The sequence below is a fragment of the Saccostrea cucullata genome, unplaced genomic scaffold (assembly GCF_032062105.1).
Source record: "Saccostrea cucullata isolate Sc308-1 unplaced genomic scaffold, CSIRO_AGI_Scuc_v1 ctg5956, whole genome shotgun sequence".
NCBI lineage: Eukaryota > Metazoa > Mollusca > Bivalvia > Ostreida > Ostreidae > Saccostrea > Saccostrea cuccullata.
Window position 1 is genome coordinate 604 of NW_026928962.1, and position 19,162 is coordinate 19,765.

Genomic DNA, 19,162 nt, shown 5'->3' on the forward strand with positions numbered 1-19,162 from the left:
TGGTTTAACTGAACGGTAACACATTAATTGTATGGGGGGTACTCATTTTGACTGCTATAAGCTAACGCCACTAAAAGAAACAAGACTGTAAATTTATGTTTTACAAGTGCAGCTATAAAATGTATATGTACTGAATTTAATTTTTTTTGAGATTTTATTTATTAATGACAAATTAATTCATTACATTAATTTACTTAAATAAAAAAAAACCATGACCGTCGATTTTGCCAAAAATTATGTGTAGGTATTTGCCTTTTTGCCTTAATGGACGCTACGCCACTGTCAGATTCTTCTGAACAAGCATTTTCTGAATGGTTAAATCATTGGTATTGGTTTAAAAGCCTGTACCTGTATAAAGATCTTAAGGAAACAACTGATAAAATGTTTCGACTTATGTACATGTACATATGTACATATTATGTATATGTATATTCACAACCTTTCCTTTGATCACATACAGTAAACACGAGAACACGAGAATTTATGAGATGGAATCATATGAAATCAAAAATAAATCAAATGAAAACAGATTGGCCGATGTGTTCTACCAAATTGATATGTCTATTAATACCATGAAACATTCTCAATTAATGTGATACCTAAGGAATTGATTAATGGCTGCGTTAACAGTGTTGGGCTCTAATAGCTTTAAGAAACTTGGTTGTTAGGATTCCATTGTTAAACTTAAAATCTCACAAACTGCAACATTTTCAAAAAGACATAAAACCAAACGGCTCTTCTTTAAAGAATCAGACCGTAGTATTTATTATAATCTTTGCATTTAAATACAAACAATTATTGCGATTAAACGCAAAAAAATATTGCGATTAAACGCTAAAAATCATTGCGATTAAACACAATATTATATAAAGTCATAATTATTGCAATGTTTTGCGTTTAAACGCAATAATTATTGCGATTAAACGCAATAAAAAATATTTCTCACTCTGAACTGGCCTCAACGGGCTTCCGTAACTTATTACCAACCGGTTTTTTTTTTCTTTTTTTTTTTTTTACATGTTTAAGTTTTTAAATATCTTTTCTTTTTTGTTTTTGGAATGCCTTGAACTCGCAGTAACAATCTTGAGAAAATTCCCTTAAATTAATACATTCATTCAAGATATCATTAACTTGAGTTCTTCTTTTATAAAGATTTCTCAAATACCAGAAAAAAAAAGACTTTGAAAGAACGATTAAATAATTTTAAAAGATGCCATAAACGTCTTTCTTTAACAGAGAAGTCATTGCTGCTATGTAATTGTTTTTTCTATTTCAGTGAATTATAATGGCTCGTTGGTTCCTTCTAGTCCTTCATTTTGTTTTGCTTGGTCATCCAGGGACTTGCCAGGAAGCTTTTTCGCAAAATGAAACCGATTTAATCGACTCCATTGTGAAAGATTGGATGAAATGTAAAAACATTCCAGGTAAGAATTATTAAGTAATCAAAGGCGTCGGAACCTAGTCAGGTTCCCGTTTTGCACACATTTGAATATGAGGCATAGAAAAAATGGGAATTTGACCAGGTGAGATAATCACTTAATTGGTATAGTCTATACCAAAGTTGGTAGATAGGAGAAAGGTGAACCTACACGAGAGAATTGGAAAATAAAATTAGAAATTAAACCAACAAAAATTATTATGTGCATTACAAGTTTTCATTTATTTCTTTACTTTTATAACAAAATAGAAATTTATACTAAATAATTAATCATGAATAGTAATCGGTTAATCGGTGTCAATTTCTGAATTTTCGGCTTTAAAAATAATTTCTTCGGCTTTAAAAATTATTTGTTTTTCAAGAAATGGGAGTCATTTTTACATATAATAATTAATATTAAATAAAATATTCAATAAATTTACTTTTTGTCCCCCGCTTTCGCGAAAGCGAGGGGACATTAAATCTCATTCGTCTGTCAGTCTGTCTGTCTGTCTGTCCGTCAGTCAAAAAAACTTTAACCTTGCCCATAACTTTTGAATTAGTGGAGCTATGACTTTCATATTTCACATGTGTATTTCTTGTGACAAGACCTTTCTTTGGGTACCACCAAATTTTACCTTTTGACCTTGATCTTGGAGTTTGACCCACTTTTACACAAAAATGTTTAACTTTTACTTTGGCCATAACTTTTGAACGGTAAATACTAGGACTTTTATATTTCACATATATATTCTTTGTGGCAAGACCTTTTATTTGATATCAACAACTTTGACCTTTTGACCTTGACCTTGGAGATTTCCGTACTTATGAAAAAAAACTTTAACCTTGGCCATACCTTTAAAACGGTACGGACTAGGGCTTTCATACTTCACATATGTAATCCCTGTAAGAAGTCCTTTCATTGGATCATAAGAAATTTGATCTTCTGACGTTGACCTTGGAGTTTGGCCCACTTTTTAAAAATTTTAACCTTGACCATAACTTTTGAAGGGTTAGGGCTTTCATACTTCACATATTCAATCCTTATGACAAGCCCTTTCGTTGAATATCATGAACTTTGACCTTTGAATTTGACTTACTTTTTTAAAACTTTAACCTTGGCCATATCTTTTGAATGGTAAGGGCTAGGGCTTTCATACTTTACATATGTAATCCTTGTGAGAAGACCTTTTATTGGATACCAAGAACTTTGACCCTTTTACCTTGACCTTGGAGTTTGACTTACTTTTTAAATTTGGGTACCAATATATTTAATATGCATTAAAGAAAAGTTAAATCTTCGCTTTGCTGCCATACGGGGTCATCAGTGTTTCACAAACGCACCCTCTTCCTTTTAACTTTTGATTGAGAAGAGATAGGGCTTTCACATTTGACATGTGCATTACCTATGACAAGATATTTCCAAGCATGCTATGATTTCTGACTCCTTGACCTTGGCCTTCACGATTGACCTTATTTTTTTTTTTAAATTCAACTTTGGTGATAATTTCTAAATGACATATGATAGGGCGTTCATATTTGACATCTCACCACAAAGACACCGAAAGCGGGGGACCACAATTCTTTGAATTTGCTTGTCCCAATAACTATTCATATACATTACATTAATATTTATTTTTCCTGTTCATGATACATTGGTAAAATACAGGTAAATCCAGGTAAATCTTAACCAGAAATCAGACTATAATTGTTAGCAAAACACATTTCACACCTATTATTCTATAACTAATTATCAAATATGTGCAAAACGGGAACACACCTCAGGGACTCAGCCCCACCCCCACCCCCAACTTTTTTGGCAAAGATATACATAATACAGTCAACGGTGTGTTCCCGTTTTGCACACATTTGGTAATTAGTATAGAATAACAGGTATGAATTGTGTTTTGATAGCAATTATAGTCTGATTTCTGGTTTGGATTTACCTGTGAATACCTGATTTAGCTTAATGTATTCTTAAGAGGTTTAATACAATTTTATAAGCATTTTATTAAAATTCTACATATATTTATGGGAAAATATTTGATTTCATTGAATAAATTATCAATATTTGTTTCATATTATTTATTATTAAGTCCAATTTCATAAAAAAAGAATATGTACTTTTCAATCTTGATATAATTCTAAATGAATTAAAGATAAATACAATACTTTGTATATATATTCTATTATTTTTTCACTATAAGTTCATCTTTCACATACTTACTAAGCTAAGTATAGTATAGACTATAGCAATTAAGTAATAATCTCACCTGGTCAAATTCCCATTTTTCACACATTTTTTAATTACCTGTAATTAAATGTGTGCAAAACGGGAACAAACCCATTAAACATTGGGGCATAGGTTTAGCCCCCACCCACCCCCACTTTCAACGGACACGTTGCAGACTGGTTTTGTTTTGAACATATTTTATTGACAATATGTCAAAGGGATCGGACACAAGTTCTAACAACTTAGGTAGTCCTCTCCCATATATAAAATTTGCATAGCCATACAACATACTTTACAAAATTTTACAATAATAAATACATATACATAGAAGAACAAAGATAATTGTTTTCTGAATGAGGAAATAATATCAATTACCAGGTATTAATAATGGTGATAATAAATACAGTGTTGATATTATAAAAATATAATAATTTCAATAGAGATAATACAATTTACATAGTGTTAATTAAAACGACCTGATTCGTGAATAAATTTTTGAACAATACCGAAAATTTTTTCATTTTCCTGCGAAGATAAGGAATCATCTCCCCATAGCAATTTGTGCACATTAATCATTTTTACATTATAAGTTAAAAGTAGTGCATTCATCATTAGGCGTCTAGGTTCAAAATATTTTCTACAAACAAAGAAAAAATGATGACTATCCTCTTTCATACCACAAGAACAATTTGGATTACTTATGATATTACATCTATACAGATCATTATTTAAAATACAATTGTGTCTTAATTTTGTATGTAAAATGTTCAGATACCTTTTGCCATATGAAAAATACTTGGGAGGCTTATCATTATTATTACTCAATTTTCTTTTAAAAATTCCTATTGAGGTTATTTCCCTTGTTTCGTTGCTTAGTGAATTCCATTTGCGAACAGTATCAGGGACAAATGATTTGTTGTATAATTCAAGCCTGCATTTAGGTAAAGAATAATCAAATGAATTTCGAGTATTGTAATTTGAAACAGTGTTTCTAACCATCGGTACAATGTTTTTTAAGTAATCAGGAGCTAGGTTATTGTGGATTTTAAACATTGTTAAAAGTTTTGCTTTGTCTCTTCTTATTACAAGAGGTTCCCAACCTGTTTCAATATACAACGAATTTCTTGATGCTAATACTGAAAGACCAGTCACTATTCTAGCGGCTGTCAGTTGAAGCTTTTCAAGTTTATCAATATCTGCCAACGAACAGCCTGACCAAACTTCAGATGCATACTCAAGTTGTGGTCGAATAAAAGAAGTGTAAAGTTTGGATAACGTATCTCTAGACACTGAAAATTTAAGTTTCTTGAGAAGTCCTAGTTTTTTGTAGCCTTTACTGACAATACTATCAATATAATCTGACCAACCTAATTTAGTTGAAAAAATAACACCAAGATGTTTATGTTGAGATACATATTCTAACTGACAGTCTTCAAAAAATAATTCAGGTAACTGGTTTGTATTTTTTAAGCTGAAGAATAATACCTTTGTTTTACTTGGATTAAATTTCATTAACCATTTTTTGGACCACTCATCCAGAATTTTTAAGTCATGATTTAGATAATGTTCAATGAGACGAACGTCACTCGAGCTTTTTTGTAAAGAATTATCGTCTGCAAATAGTCTGCAAACAGTTATCATGTTTTCAGCTACATCATTCACATATATCAAAAATAAAAGAGGGCCAAGGACAGAGCCCTGAGGTACCCCAGCATGCACATTTTTCACAGAAGAAAATAAATTTTTGTACATAACTTTCTGTTTTCTATTGTACAAGTAACTTTCCAACCATTCTAACATATTACCGGAGATACCATACATTTTTAATTTATGAATCAAACCCCTATGCCAAACCCTATCAAAAGCTTTTGATAAATCACAAAAAACCATACAACAATATTGCCCTTCATCAATACTTTTTACAATAGTATGATAAGTTTCTAAAAGTTGGTACACAGTTGAGTGACCAGGCAGAAAACCTGCCTGATATTTGTAGAACAAATTATTTGTGTGAAAAAAATTGTTTGAATACAACTCTCTCAAATATTTTACTTACACAACTCAAAAGAGATACAGGTCTATAATTTGAAGTGACTGATGGGTCATCCTTTTTAAATAATGGAAGGACATGTGCTAGTTTCCAACTTTCAGGATAAACTTTGAGTCTAAGAGATTTATTAAATAACAGACAAAGTGGCTTAGCTATGGATTCTTTACAAGATTTTAACATTTTGTGGCTGATACAATCAGGGCCCACAGCTTTATTTACGGGCAGGATAGAAATAATATCAATAATCTCACTTTCTTGGATATTTACGTCACAAAGTTTTTCTACATTTTTGGACTCAAAATTAGGTAGCTCATATTCCTCATCTTTTATATCAGAGATGGATGTAAAAAAGTTATTTAGTAATTCAATTTTCTCTTTATCGGAAAATGCGTATATAGGATCACCATTCTCATTCACCTGTTTAATGCAGACTGGTGTTACTTACTTTAAAAAAGAAGGGTTAGTGCATGGTAGTTTTTGAAAAAAAAATTGTACTTAAAGAAGTTCGATCCTACGAAAATACGTCATAAGACAAAAGATTAAAGCTTTTTTTCAAGTTCATTTTTATTTATTATATTTCACTCCCACCAACATCAGTGGTACATGAGGTAGAATATAAGTTGTGAAAAAATAATCAATATATGATATAATTATATTTGGCGTGTACAATATTTGGCGGAAGTGTTGGTTTTATTTTGGACGTTTACTAGATAAAATATGTAATAAGGTATTTTTCACGTTCAAAAAAATTCTCTTAATTTTGTAAATTTGACCCTTTTGATGAGTTATTTATATATTTCGCCATTTTTGGATAAATTGATCGCTTAACCTTAACCTCACTGCTGCAAGCACCCGATTCCCGCCATTGGGAATTTGTTAATACCAAATGTTGGAGAATCCACAAGACATTAAAATTTTAAATAAAATCCATGCACCCATGGACTTTTGGGACCTCTTCCAAAAAAATTATATAGATATTTATACAAATCACTTTACTATTTTGTTTTCTGAAGAATTGGAGGCAAGTTATTTCAATCAGTATAAGAGATCATTCTTGCAAAAGCATTAACATACAATTTGGATCGCCCACTCTCCTTGTATACTACACACATGAAAGGCGTAATTAAAGTTACTCCTAAAATGGAAAATATGTTTTAAAAATTTTAAATGTATACGTATCAAAATCAGCTGACTTAAAACTCGTCATAAGACGATATGATTAATAAATAATTATATAAGAAACAAATTATGCTAATTTTATCTAATTTGACAAGACGGAGGCGATCGGTTTAAACAAAATTTTATATGAAAGTACAGCTGCGATTGGATCACCTCGCCCTTTTCCGTCGCATGCTAGAAATAGCATTCGACGGAAAAGGGCGAGGTGATCCGATTGAGTACAGAACAACTTTGGGTCGTTTTATTTATGGTACATGTAGATGGAAAAACACCGGGAAATAAGCAAATATTAAATAGGATTCGGAAACAAGTTTGAAAGCTTACGTTGTTTCGTCTCCTGATAATTTGTTGAAGTAACAGATCCGTGTTTGGTATACATATCGTACATAGCTAATAATACATATCCTTTTCCATATCATATTCAGTGTCAGCCCAAGACACCAATATCAGCCAAAGGGTGAAGGCCCGAGGGCTTAGACAGGATGTGATGTGGAAAAGGGTATATTTTACTTACATACTTATTAAAATTTACATTTCCAATGTCTTCATCCGAGATAAAATTGCAAATAGTAAAAATAATTTATTTCTACATAAATCTACTATGGTTTAAAAAGGCGCGGTTAAAGAAAAAATCACGTGCTGGGCGGAGACAGAAGCGGAACTTGTAGCATGTGGATTTGCGGAATCAAGAGCATGTATACTAAATATAAGGAATAACAGTCAGATTTTTTGGTTTCATGACGATGATCAATCGATTGTCTTGCGTAATTATTTTATGCAAATTATCAATCAAACCATTCGATTGATCACATCATGAAAACAAAAAATTAGACAGTTATTCCTTAATTAATAAAGAATACAGATGAAATAATTTATAATACAGACGAAAGAGAATGAAATCTACAGGCATGTCGATTTAGAAATTAACATATCAATAAATAGTAGCTTACATTTATCATTTATCATGTTGTAAATGTTGAATTTTCTAGGGAGAGTTAAGCGCCAAAATTTACATAATATATCGCATTTACCTCCCCTTACAATATGATAACTCACTTAATATACAGATGACTAGATACTAGTGTATATGTCCTAGAGTATGGGTTGGACTTCAAATCAAAATTACGCGTAATGCATGTACATGATTAATGAAAAATTATTTTATTAAATCCCCTTCAAGAGTAAAAACCACGTTAGTCATTCTGTTATATTGAAGCATCCCTGTGTTACCCTGGTATGTGGTTTCATGTTCAGCGAAATCATCACACATATAACCAAGGTTGGGGTTACAATAAAACTTGTCAAATTTTATTTTAATGGGAATAAAAAGGGGAAAACCATCTTGTATAATCTTCTGAGAAAAGTTTTCACAAAAAATACTTGATACATGTGTATAAATTTAATGTACTAGGGATAATGAAAATGAACCACACGAAGAAGTTAAGAAGCAATAAACGTTTTTTTTTTTTTTTATTTTTCACAGGAGTGGGAATCTCGATGATACGGGGTAGAAAATATTTTGCCAAGGGATATGGACTCGCCCGACTTGATCCACCTGTAAATTTTACGGAAACGACACCAATATACATAGCTTCCCTTGGAAAAGCCTTCACTACCGCATTATTAGGAGTATTGATAACTGAAGCTCGTGGTCAATCAGTAAGGTAAGGATGTCTTAGTAGAGGATACTGGAAATACAAAGGCGGATCCAGCCCCCCTCCCGTGTTGAATTTTTTTTAAATGTTTAAAGAACTAAGTCCAATATCCTAAAATCAAGGGGAAAACCTCTTAGTCGGAGAATTCGTCAGCCCTGGATCAGGGAGCAATAACCACGACTCTCGACGATCTTGTCTCACAAATAAAGACGCAAATGATTTTCTGTCTAAACTTTCATGTATATCTAGATGTGTGACTTATAACTGAGAACATATTGAAAGTACATGGTTACTAGTACTCTTAAAATTCTAAAAGGACTGAGGGTCGGGTTAAAAATTGAAGAAAAAAAAAGATTATTATGCTGTCCCCAGGGCCATAAACTGAGAACATACTTACGAGTCAAAATTTCAAATTGATTTAACTTTTGAAATAATTTTTATAATAAAATAAAATACATATGTTTGAATTGAAGTGTTTTGCACAGTTGCAAATTTTTACCAGGTCTTTGTATGTGAAAGAAAAATCTTTAGAAATCCTCTCAAGAAGGATAAAGCCTCGATTTTAAGCGCACTGATTCGAAGGCAAACCATTTGATATTTTCAAAATAATTTCGCTACAGAGACGTGAGTGCTTGTCGCGAGACACAGTTAGTTTTATATCTTTACTGAAGTTCCTCTTAGATGTGACTAATTCCCTAGAAATCGTTATGAATGGACTAATCCCCGTGCGTTAGTCAAGTGAGCTAATCCCTGCTTCGAAAGCTAATTCCCGGTTATCCGTAATCCTCTAGATTTTACTTTTACATTGGTATGATCTATGAATGGACTTGTCCCCGTGTGTTAGTTCAGTGAGCTAATTCCTGCTTTGAAATCACGCTATCCGAATCCTCTAAATTGTACGTTTGAATTGGCATAATAAAACAGTTAAAAAGTATACAATTACGGGAATTAGCAAGATTCCAGTTCCCCTTCGCCCCTGGAAATAGTCCTGACCTTGGGGAATTGGATTCTTGCTAACTCCCGCAATGATATACTTTAAAGGGGCCTGGACACAGTTTCAGTCATAAATTTTCATACCCTTTTTTTTTCTGTTTACAAATACTTAACTAAGGTATTTCTTATGATGAGCAATTTTTTTTAATTCTAGTTGTCAAGGCAGATTTAATTTAGGGCTCCAAACATTTGTTATGTAAACAAGGACCGAGCGTGTTTTTGTTTACATAGGTTAAACATGCTGATATGTGTTCGTCAAAGCAGATTTTTATGCCCCCGTAAACGAAGTTTCGGGGGCATATAGTTTTTGTCGTGTCTGTCTGTCTGTCTCTGTCTCTCTGTTTGTCTGTTTGTCCGCAAAAACTTTAACCTTCCCCATAACTTTTGATTTAGTGGAGCTATGACTTTCATATTTCATATGTGTATTTCTTGTGACAAGACCTTTCTTTGGGTACCACCAAATTTGACCTTTTGACCTTGACCTTGGAGTTTGAACCACTTTTATATGAAAATTTTAAAATTTTACTTTGGCCATATCTTTTAAACAGTAGACACCAGGACATTTATACTTCACAAATCTAATGTTTGTTAAAAGACCTTTCACTGGATACCAACAACCTTGACCCTTTGACCTTTGAGATTGACCTACTTTAAAAAAGCAAATCTTGACCATAACTTTTAAAGAGTTAAGGCTAGTGCTTTCATTCTTTACATATTTGATCATTATGACACGACCTTTCATTTGAGAACAATAACTTTGACCTTGACCTTGGAGTTTGACCTACATTTTAGGAAATTGAACGTTGACCATACCTTTTGAACGGTTAGGGCTAGGGCTTTCATGCTCTACAAAAGTATTTTATGTGGCAAGACCTTTCATTTGATACTAATTACATTGACCTTTTGACCTTGACCTTTTTTGTAGATTTTGAGATTTTTGTAATTATTAAAAAACTTAAACATTAGCTTACTTTCAAATTTCACAATTGTTTTCCAGTGAGAACACCCTACGTTTGGTACCAATTAATTAAATTTGCATTTAAGAAAAGCTTAATCTTTGCTATGTTGCCATACGGGGGCATCAGTGTTTTACAAACACATCTTGTTTCAATAAAGAAGTTAATTCTAAATACAATTAGACACTTTCTAACGATTCTCTTAATCTCGTTTTGTTATAAACATGATGTTTTCTAAATGTAAACGAAAACAAGGCACGAGTCTTGTTTACATTGTGAAGAATTCTCAGTCCTGTATCTCCTTTGTAAATCAACAAATGATGTTTAAATTTTTGCTGATCATTAGAATTGCCTTAGTTAGGAATTGTAAAAATTAAAATCGGTAAAAAAAAAAATTCAGTTGAAACTGTATCCATGCCCATTTAAATGTATATTATTAATTATTCTAACTAATGTAACCCATTTTGATTTCAGCCGAGATTGGACTACAAAACTATCTTCTGTATTCAAAGAGAACTTCAATCTGCCAAACAAATTTCTTGAGTCCGAGATTACCATATTGGATCTGTTGGGTCAACGCACTGGATTCAGTCCGGCGGATGTATACACTGGAGTGCCGAAAATAGGCCGGAGTGAATTTTTAAAGTAGGTTAAAATACATGTGTATTAATATAAATCTTAGGCCTATATTGTACACGAACACATCAGAAACGTTTTGAAAACAGTTAAAAATAAGTAACATTAAGTCAGTATGTAAATAAACTAAATATATTTCTGATCCTAGGAGACTGAAGTATTTACCAAGAAGCGCTGCTTTTCGGGATCAATGGATCTATAATGACCTACTTTACGCAATAGCTGGTCACGTGGCGGAAGTATGGACCGGCGAAAAATATGAAGATCTGGTACAAAATAGACTTTTGAGGGCACTTGGAATGTTTCAGACTGTTTGTGGGACCAACATTTATCCCGATAGTTCACAGACTGAATACGCACTTCCATATCATAACGCAGGAGAAGGACTGCGATTAGGAAATGAACTTATTTACCAGCAAGTATTCGATGTCTCAAAATACAGATGTATCATGATTACATATATATTAAAAAAAGTGAACCTCACAATTATTTTTTTTTTGGTCATTATATGTCTTTAACTCATATAAAATATAGCTATCTATGGGTTTACCACTAAAAATCTTCAAATAAACGAAAGTTAACCAAATTTTATCTGAAACATATAGGTTTACGATTTTTCAAATTATGATTACAGTATTAACTCCTAACAGTGGTTAATCAATGTCAATGTTTTTAGCTTAAAATTAGAATTTAGAATACCACTATTATTTACGATTATTTACAGACAGCAGAGTTTGTCTAGAGTAGATGTATATACAACTGAAAAATTCAGTTTTGAGAATAAAAAAAAAAAACGCTAGTTCACAAATCGTTAACTATAAATACGGTTCATAAATTCAAGTGTAAATTGACAAAATTAAGTTTATCAAGGGTTAATATTTTTAAAGACGTTTTTGTTGATTTTTCCATAACATAAATATACGTCATTGTCGTATGTTTTTACTTTGAATACTACAATAGAATTGGTGATGTGGGTCCAGCCGGGTGTGTATCAGCTTCCCCACAGGATCTGGCTAAATGGATCCAGTTTATATCCGCGGGGGGATCGACAGTGGATGGACACCAATTAATTCATCCAGACGTCTTCAAAGAAATGGTTAATCCTCACATGTACTTAGATGATTGGTCTATAGGTCGATTCTTTCTGGACGACGATTATCCTGTTCAGGCCTCAGATACTTGGTATGGTTATGGGTGGTATGGTGGATCCTACAGAGGTAAGTACATATGTACTAAGAAACCTGGCATTGATAGTACTCGTATAGCGGGCTCTATAAAAAGTAGGTTCTTCGGGATCTGGTATAAATTTTGGATGTTATGGTGGATCGTACTGTGGTAAGGTCTTCGTGACAGTATAACAGAGCATGTTCTACGTATGAACAATTTCTAAAACGAGGTAAGTTATTGACAAACAAGTCGATGAAGCAAGGATATAAGCAGTATCGTTTAAAGTCATCATTTCGCAAGTTTTATGGTCGATACAGCAAATACAATTTATCATTAAGTTAAATGTTGACTTACTTTTTCATATATTAATTGTTAGGCCATTAATTTTGAGTTGTCCACGGATTTTTTTTTCGTTATTTCCCGATCATAACAAGGAGTACACGACGGGTGTGACCGTTCGGCAGGAGATGCTCACTCCTCCATAACACCTGATCCCACCTCTGATGTTTTGGAGGTCCGTGTTTGCTCCACTCCTAATGTGTAATGTTTAACGGACTTTTCAGTTCGAATACTGTTCGTTATATATCCACATACTTTATGCTTATAGATGGTATGGTGAGTCCGACAGAGGTATGTTCTTGGTGATATAGTATGATTATGGATTGTATGGTGGTTAGTAAAGAGCTAACATCAGGTCAGGGGCTAGTACAGTTATGACTGATTTTGCCATAACTACAAAAGTAAGATTTCATGGAACTGGTATTGTGGAGATAGGTTCTTTGGGATCTGACATTGATTGTATGATGGTACAGAGATAGGATCTTTGGGATCGGACATTGATGTAATGGTGGTACAGAGGTAGGTTCTTAGGGATCTGGCATTGATGGTATAGTGGTACAGAGGTAGCTTCTTTGGGATCTGGTATTGATTGTATGGTGGTACAGAGGTAGTTTTTTTTGGGATCTGGCAATGATGGTATAGTGGTACAGAGGTAGGTTCTTTGGGATCTGGCATTGATGGTATAGTGGTACAGAGGTAGGTTTTTTGGAATCTGCCATTGATGGTATAGTGGTACAGAGGTAGGTTTTTTGGGATCTGGCATTGATGGTATAGTGGTACAGAGGTAGGTTCTTTGGGGTCTGGCATTGATGGTATAGTGATACAGGGGTAGGATCTTTGGGATCTGGTATTGATTGTATGGTGGTACAGAGGTATAAGTTTTTGCGGATCTGGTAATTGTACCAGGGTATGGATATGAATCTCTGTAATGACAAATATTGCTAATATCATATCCTGGAGAAAGACAATGCTCTTCCCAAAATGAAATCTATGAATACAGAATGATCAACGGCATATTTGAGAAGTGGTGCTAATCAAATAGGGAATCAAAAATACCAAAGAACTTTGAATTAAGATAATTTGAGAACACCAACTCATGTCAAGACCAATAGCATCAAAACGTACGACTTTTTATAACACCCCGCCCCCGGAATTAAGTACTAGTAAAGGAAGGTGTTTTTGACATCATGCACAAGTTGTTACTCAATAAAAATGGGACTCTTCAGTTTTCACACCATGTCAGTGGTCATCTTTAAATTTACTCTAAAAAAATCCAATCTGATTCTTCATACAAATACCGTACTCAGGTTGATAATAAAACCGTATTGAAGTTCCTTTTGAAAATATTGACATGCAACAGTATGTAGTCTTTAGATACCTGTTCTACCAAACATCTAATAGAATACTCATGGAATAATCGTACCCCGTACTAAGGAACCTGTTTTTCATTCTTCTCAAGATTATTCAAAAATTAAAAAAGAAAGTTCGACATGAAAGGAAGAAGTTTCTTTCTGTGGCCTTTATTAAGAGAGTTTTGTATATTTACAATGTTTTTAAATTAATTATCAATATTTACCGATTCAACAATTATACCAGATTGAACTCAAAATGAAAGACTAGTGTACCCAGTTTCACATATCTGTTGTTTACTAGTATATATTTGGATGTTTTACTAGAGACACACATTGGAAGCAAAATTTATCACAACTAAACTTTATGATAAACTTTCTTACAGACTCTTTCTTTGTATATGTAGCAATGTACTGTAATGATTTGCATTTGGTGTTTCAGAGAATGGATGGACAAAAGTATGCTCTGTATATATATAAACAATTTCTAAAGCGATGTCGGCTTCTGAGGAATAAGTTGATGAGACAAAGGCATCAACAACGGTATAATTTGCTAATTCTAGATGGTAGATACAATAATGTCGTTTGCTTCTACAATGTGTTGTTTTTCACAGAAGTTAAACCAATTATGTTCCTAACAAAAAATTCCAGGGATTTCTCCGTACATTCGGTCATGAATGAAGCTGAAGATAAAGAAGTTTACTGATCCTAAACCTCTGTGTTTTTTAGGGTTTCAAGTGTGCTCTTCTCTAAATTTGTGTTGTTCAATTGGATTTTCGAGCAATTTTTTTTTTTATCTATATCATTCTTTTGTTTTCAGTTAAGCATTAGGCCTCTTTATACCAAGCATATAAATCCACTATATAATATTTTAGATAAACAACACTGGGTTTTGCAAGATACTATCATTTTGTTCAGCATATTGAAAATAAATGTTTATTGTGTGAATATTATGAATCAAATTAGAAGAATTCCAGTTGAAGATATACGGTATTCGTTTTTGCATTTTCCCCCTCAAATTAATACTAGACAGTATTATATTCATATTGTTCTAGGTTATAAAAAGCTGCTTCATCCTGGAAACTGGTACGGATATTCCGCAGTAGCTGGTTTCTTCCCTGATCAGAATGCTGGATTTGTGATAACCATCAATGGTCCCTGGTACATCAATTATAAGAATTCTATTGCGCCAGTATCCTACGTTCTCTCAGACATTCTTCTCGGCGAGAGCCAATGGCTGGACAACAACACTATCTGTAGTTTCCCCGCCCCCTGGAAAAGCACTGGTGCCACCCCTATAAACAATAACACACAACCAGTCCAACCAATCCAAATGAATGTGAACCAGTTTACGGGTGATTACGGTCATCGAATCTTTGGGACTATGAAAATAAGGGAGGTGGAGTCGCAGAAACTATCCTTTCAAATGAATTCTGCTGGAATAGGTAATCTAAGCCTTTTGTCTGATGGCGTGGGAAAATTCCACATGACCTTCAATGAACTGATGAGTGACGTTGCAGAGAGCACGTGTAGTCTGCAGTTTGGTATGAAATCAGAAGGAAAATATCAAAAGGTCACAGCCTCCTGCTTCTATTCCACGTATGAGTACCAAAGAGGAGTGGACTTTCTGAGCCCAGAGTCTGATGCCAGTACAGCGTCAGGACTAATTCTATCCTGGTTCCCTCTACTTCTTTGTTTTCTAAAATTGATGCTTTAAGTATTCCAAAAATCAGAATTCTAATTTTTTGTTTATAAAAGAGCTGTTCAGCTGGAAAACTTTTTTGAGTTCACTATCACATGAAATTTTTGCATTATTTTAATGTATAAGGTTCCTATTAACTATGAATGAGAGAGATTTTGCCAAAGGGTGTTTTGATTTGTTAAAAACAAAACTTGGAATAAGGATTTCAAGTATTTGAGTCATTTGGTAAAAAAATGTTACATTTTTCAGATAAAAAACCTCCTTTTTCTAAAAACTTGTTTTTTTGTCTCATCTCCTCATGATTTAAAAAAAACATATTTTTGTGCATTTTATTTTTTATTAAAGCGAAAAAACTTTTAAAGACCCAGAGGCCATACCCCCCCCCCCCCCCCCCCCCCCCCCAAATAATACGATTTTATAATAATGCGGTGCTTCATTATCGTTTTAAAATCTTTATACGGCTGCATTTCATTTTCGGTGATTTTTTAAAATATCCATTTTTTTTATTACCGACATTTTGTAACTTTTATTTCCGACATTTTAAAGTTAAATTTTCATATATTACTAGTATCCATTGAGAAGCCGCGATAGCTTATAGTACGCGTCTCCAGCACAGATCACTCAGATATCGAGGAATGACTGGCTCGATCCTCATATGGAGCCTTGTTTACTTTTTTTGTTCAAACATTCAAGTCGTTTTTTCAATTACATTTACTTACTGATTTATTAAAATTTTAAAATGAATGTTTGTTTGTTCAGTTACACTACCGAGAGCAAAAGCAATTCTAACCTTCTGCAACTTTCATAGTTACATATAGCCCTATGGCTATTGTTTTATAGGTGCTTCTTATTATGTAAAGTGTTACTGTGCAATGAGTAACTATGAGTATGTATAAATGGGGATTTAAAGCTGAACAAAATTCGTAAATACGCATACCCCATAGTTTTCCTACTCCTATGTCAGCACTTGGGTATACTAGTATATTCGTTACACCTGACTGCTTTTAACTGGTCACTGCTGCGTATATTACATAATGAACTTTGAACTCGAACAAAGCTGAGGCTTATATAGCGACTGGAAAACACCATTCATGAGAAGACTAATATGGCGGACAAAGACGTGTAACATTTTCCTGTACGTAACTTCTTGATGCTAGCACAACTTCGTTCAGTTGACCATTTCATGGGTATTTCTACTATAAATGATTTACACGTGATTCTTACAGATAACACGCAAAATAGTCCGTCATCTTTAGTGTTGAAATTGTCCTCTCCGACTTTAATACGCATCTGCAACCATTCTCCCCATGCGCAGATCACGTGATATAGGCGGTCACGTGACATGCTCCTTAGCGTTCTGTCACAGAAGCTTAAATTTTTTTCTGACTCTTATATTTCTAGCCATGCAAGTTATTTTTTCCAACAAAAACGGTCTAATTGTCAGAAATGGCCTAATCTCTAAAATAGTATGGGTGGATAATGATATTCTTTTGCAGAATGCGCATGGTGACCATCAAAATCCAAGTCATCTGTCTTTTGAGCGTCGTTTATTTCATGTGGATAAAGTATGGGTGCCTTCTTTTTATCATATCTGATATGTTTAAAGTCTAAAGTAAACGATATTTTAGGGATTTGATAATTATATTATTGTAAAGATATTCATCTATTTTTCTAACTGTAAGTTGGCGATCTTTTATATCAAATTGCTTAACAAAGGATAGGTCTCTCTCCAAGTTTGCTTTCACAGGGCAACAGAGCAAACATCATTTCTCAACATCTCCCTTCCTTCACTAAAACAATTAATCCAATTAATGACAAAACTTCTGGCAAGTCTTTTGTCTTCATAAACCGTGTACAAATTATTATAAACTTCTAAAAAGGAATTTCCAAGATGTACGTTTAATTTTACAGCCGTTCGTTTCTCGAATACGACTGAGTCAACCATTTTTAGCCGGGCTTATTGCTCAAAGAGCAATTGCCGGCTTATGTGATCCTGTTCAAGGCAGGATGTTGACCCCATAGTCGCCATTTTGAAGTTACGTGCAAAAATATAGTTCTTACTCTCAACCGCTTTTGAGATAATACAAACGCTAAATAAAGCAACAAAAATAAAACGAAGTTTTATCTATATAAAATAAACATTAGTAGTAATGACTTTGAAAACTTCCTAAGTCAAAGAACATAGTTCATTAGCGTAAGGATTTTTGATAATCAGTGTTACCGTAGTTCTCTACACATACGAGGTAAAGCAGGAGAGGGAACCAGACTGGCCTGTTTGTTTACATTCAGCTGCGGTACCAGATTAATTCTGATTCTGACAAAATCGGACCGTGGTATTAGGATTGAAAAACTCACTGTCAGTGTCTTATCATTTATATTGATAGTCTTGAAATAATTTTTTCATCAGAATATAAACGTGATTCATGTAAGAAATCCATTCTACTCTGTAAATGAGCCCGGCTCTCTGTACTTCTGAGTACTTTGATTGATAATCAGTGTTATCGTAATTCTCTACTCATACGAGGTAAGGCCGGAGAGGGAACCAGACTGGCCTGTTTGTTTATAGTCTCGTTCAACCAGACGCTCGGCTGTCTCCGTAAACTCCGACCAGCAGAGTCGGAGATTTACGGAGACAGCCGAGTGTCTGGTTGAACGAGACTAGTTTGTTTACATTCAGCTGCGGTACCAGATTAATTCTGATTCGGACAAAATCGGACCGTGGTATTAGGATTGAAAAACTCACTGTCAGTGTCTTATCATTTATATTGATAGTTTTAAAATATTTTTTTCATCAGAATATATTTACATCCACTGAATATTTTCTCCTTTATTTCTTAAGAAAACCCATTGCGTTAATCACTGCATGAACATTAGGCATGTCGCCTGTTCAGATTTCTTGATCAGTGGCTATTCCATCAATGAAACGTATAGAGACGTTCGCATCATCAATACAATAAGTAATCTTCTTAATCCTACTTTAAACGATTATTTAAACAGATTTAAATATAAACAATAAAATGTCTTTCTTTGTTTGTTATTACGAAATTAACGGTCGCAGCTATTGCAGAAAAAATTTACATAACCCGCTTACGCGGGTTATGTTTATATTTTTTTCTGCAGCAGCTGCTTCCGTTAATTCCAGTAATTACAAAGAAAGCATTTTATATTATTGTTTAAATAAACGTAATTCCTGTAAGAAATTCATTCTACTCTGTAAATGAGCCCGGCTCTCTGTACTTCTGAGTACTTTGATTGTCACAAGTGATCTACGTTATGACGTCATTTTCACATTGTGACGTCACAAACACGGGGGAAAACGTTCCATCACATATGCCATTTATAGAATATGTGTATGACTTTATGTGTGCCAAATTTCATTCTGATCTGAATTGTGGTTTTGTAAAATTAATATAGAGATAGTTCGCGAACTTTTTGATCACCGCTCGTATACTTTTTTCTTTTTAAAAAATTAAGAAAATCCTGATA

General features: G+C 33.5%; 1 protein-coding gene across 1 annotated transcript; it reads left to right on the forward strand.

The window, feature by feature from the left end:
• Positions 1–1,285: 1,285 nt before the first annotated feature.
• On the forward strand, positions 1,286–15,691 carry LOC134279423 (uncharacterized). The gene is made up of 6 exons (XM_062761821.1): positions 1,286–1,424; positions 8,363–8,543; positions 10,958–11,128; positions 11,268–11,534; positions 12,080–12,336; positions 15,030–15,691. Exons 1-6 carry the CDS (start codon positions 1,286–1,288, stop codon positions 15,689–15,691), a joined length of 1,677 nt encoding a protein of 558 aa, XP_062617805.1.
• Positions 15,692–19,162: the final 3,471 nt, after the last annotated feature.

What these genes read in the sequence shown, in the direction of transcription:
- LOC134279423 (XM_062761821.1), top strand. Translation starts at nt 1,286, where the DNA reads ATGGCTCGTTGGTTCCTTCTAGTCCTTCATTTTGTTTTGCTTGGTCAT. An exon ending in GAAATGTAAAAACATTCCAG is followed by an intron (nt 1,425 to 8,362) that starts GTAAGAATTATT and finishes TATTTTTCACAG; the next exon opens with GAGTGGGAATCTCGATGATA. An exon ending in GCTCGTGGTCAATCAGTAAG is followed by an intron (nt 8,544 to 10,957) that starts GTAAGGATGTCT and finishes TTTTGATTTCAG; the next exon opens with CCGAGATTGGACTACAAAAC.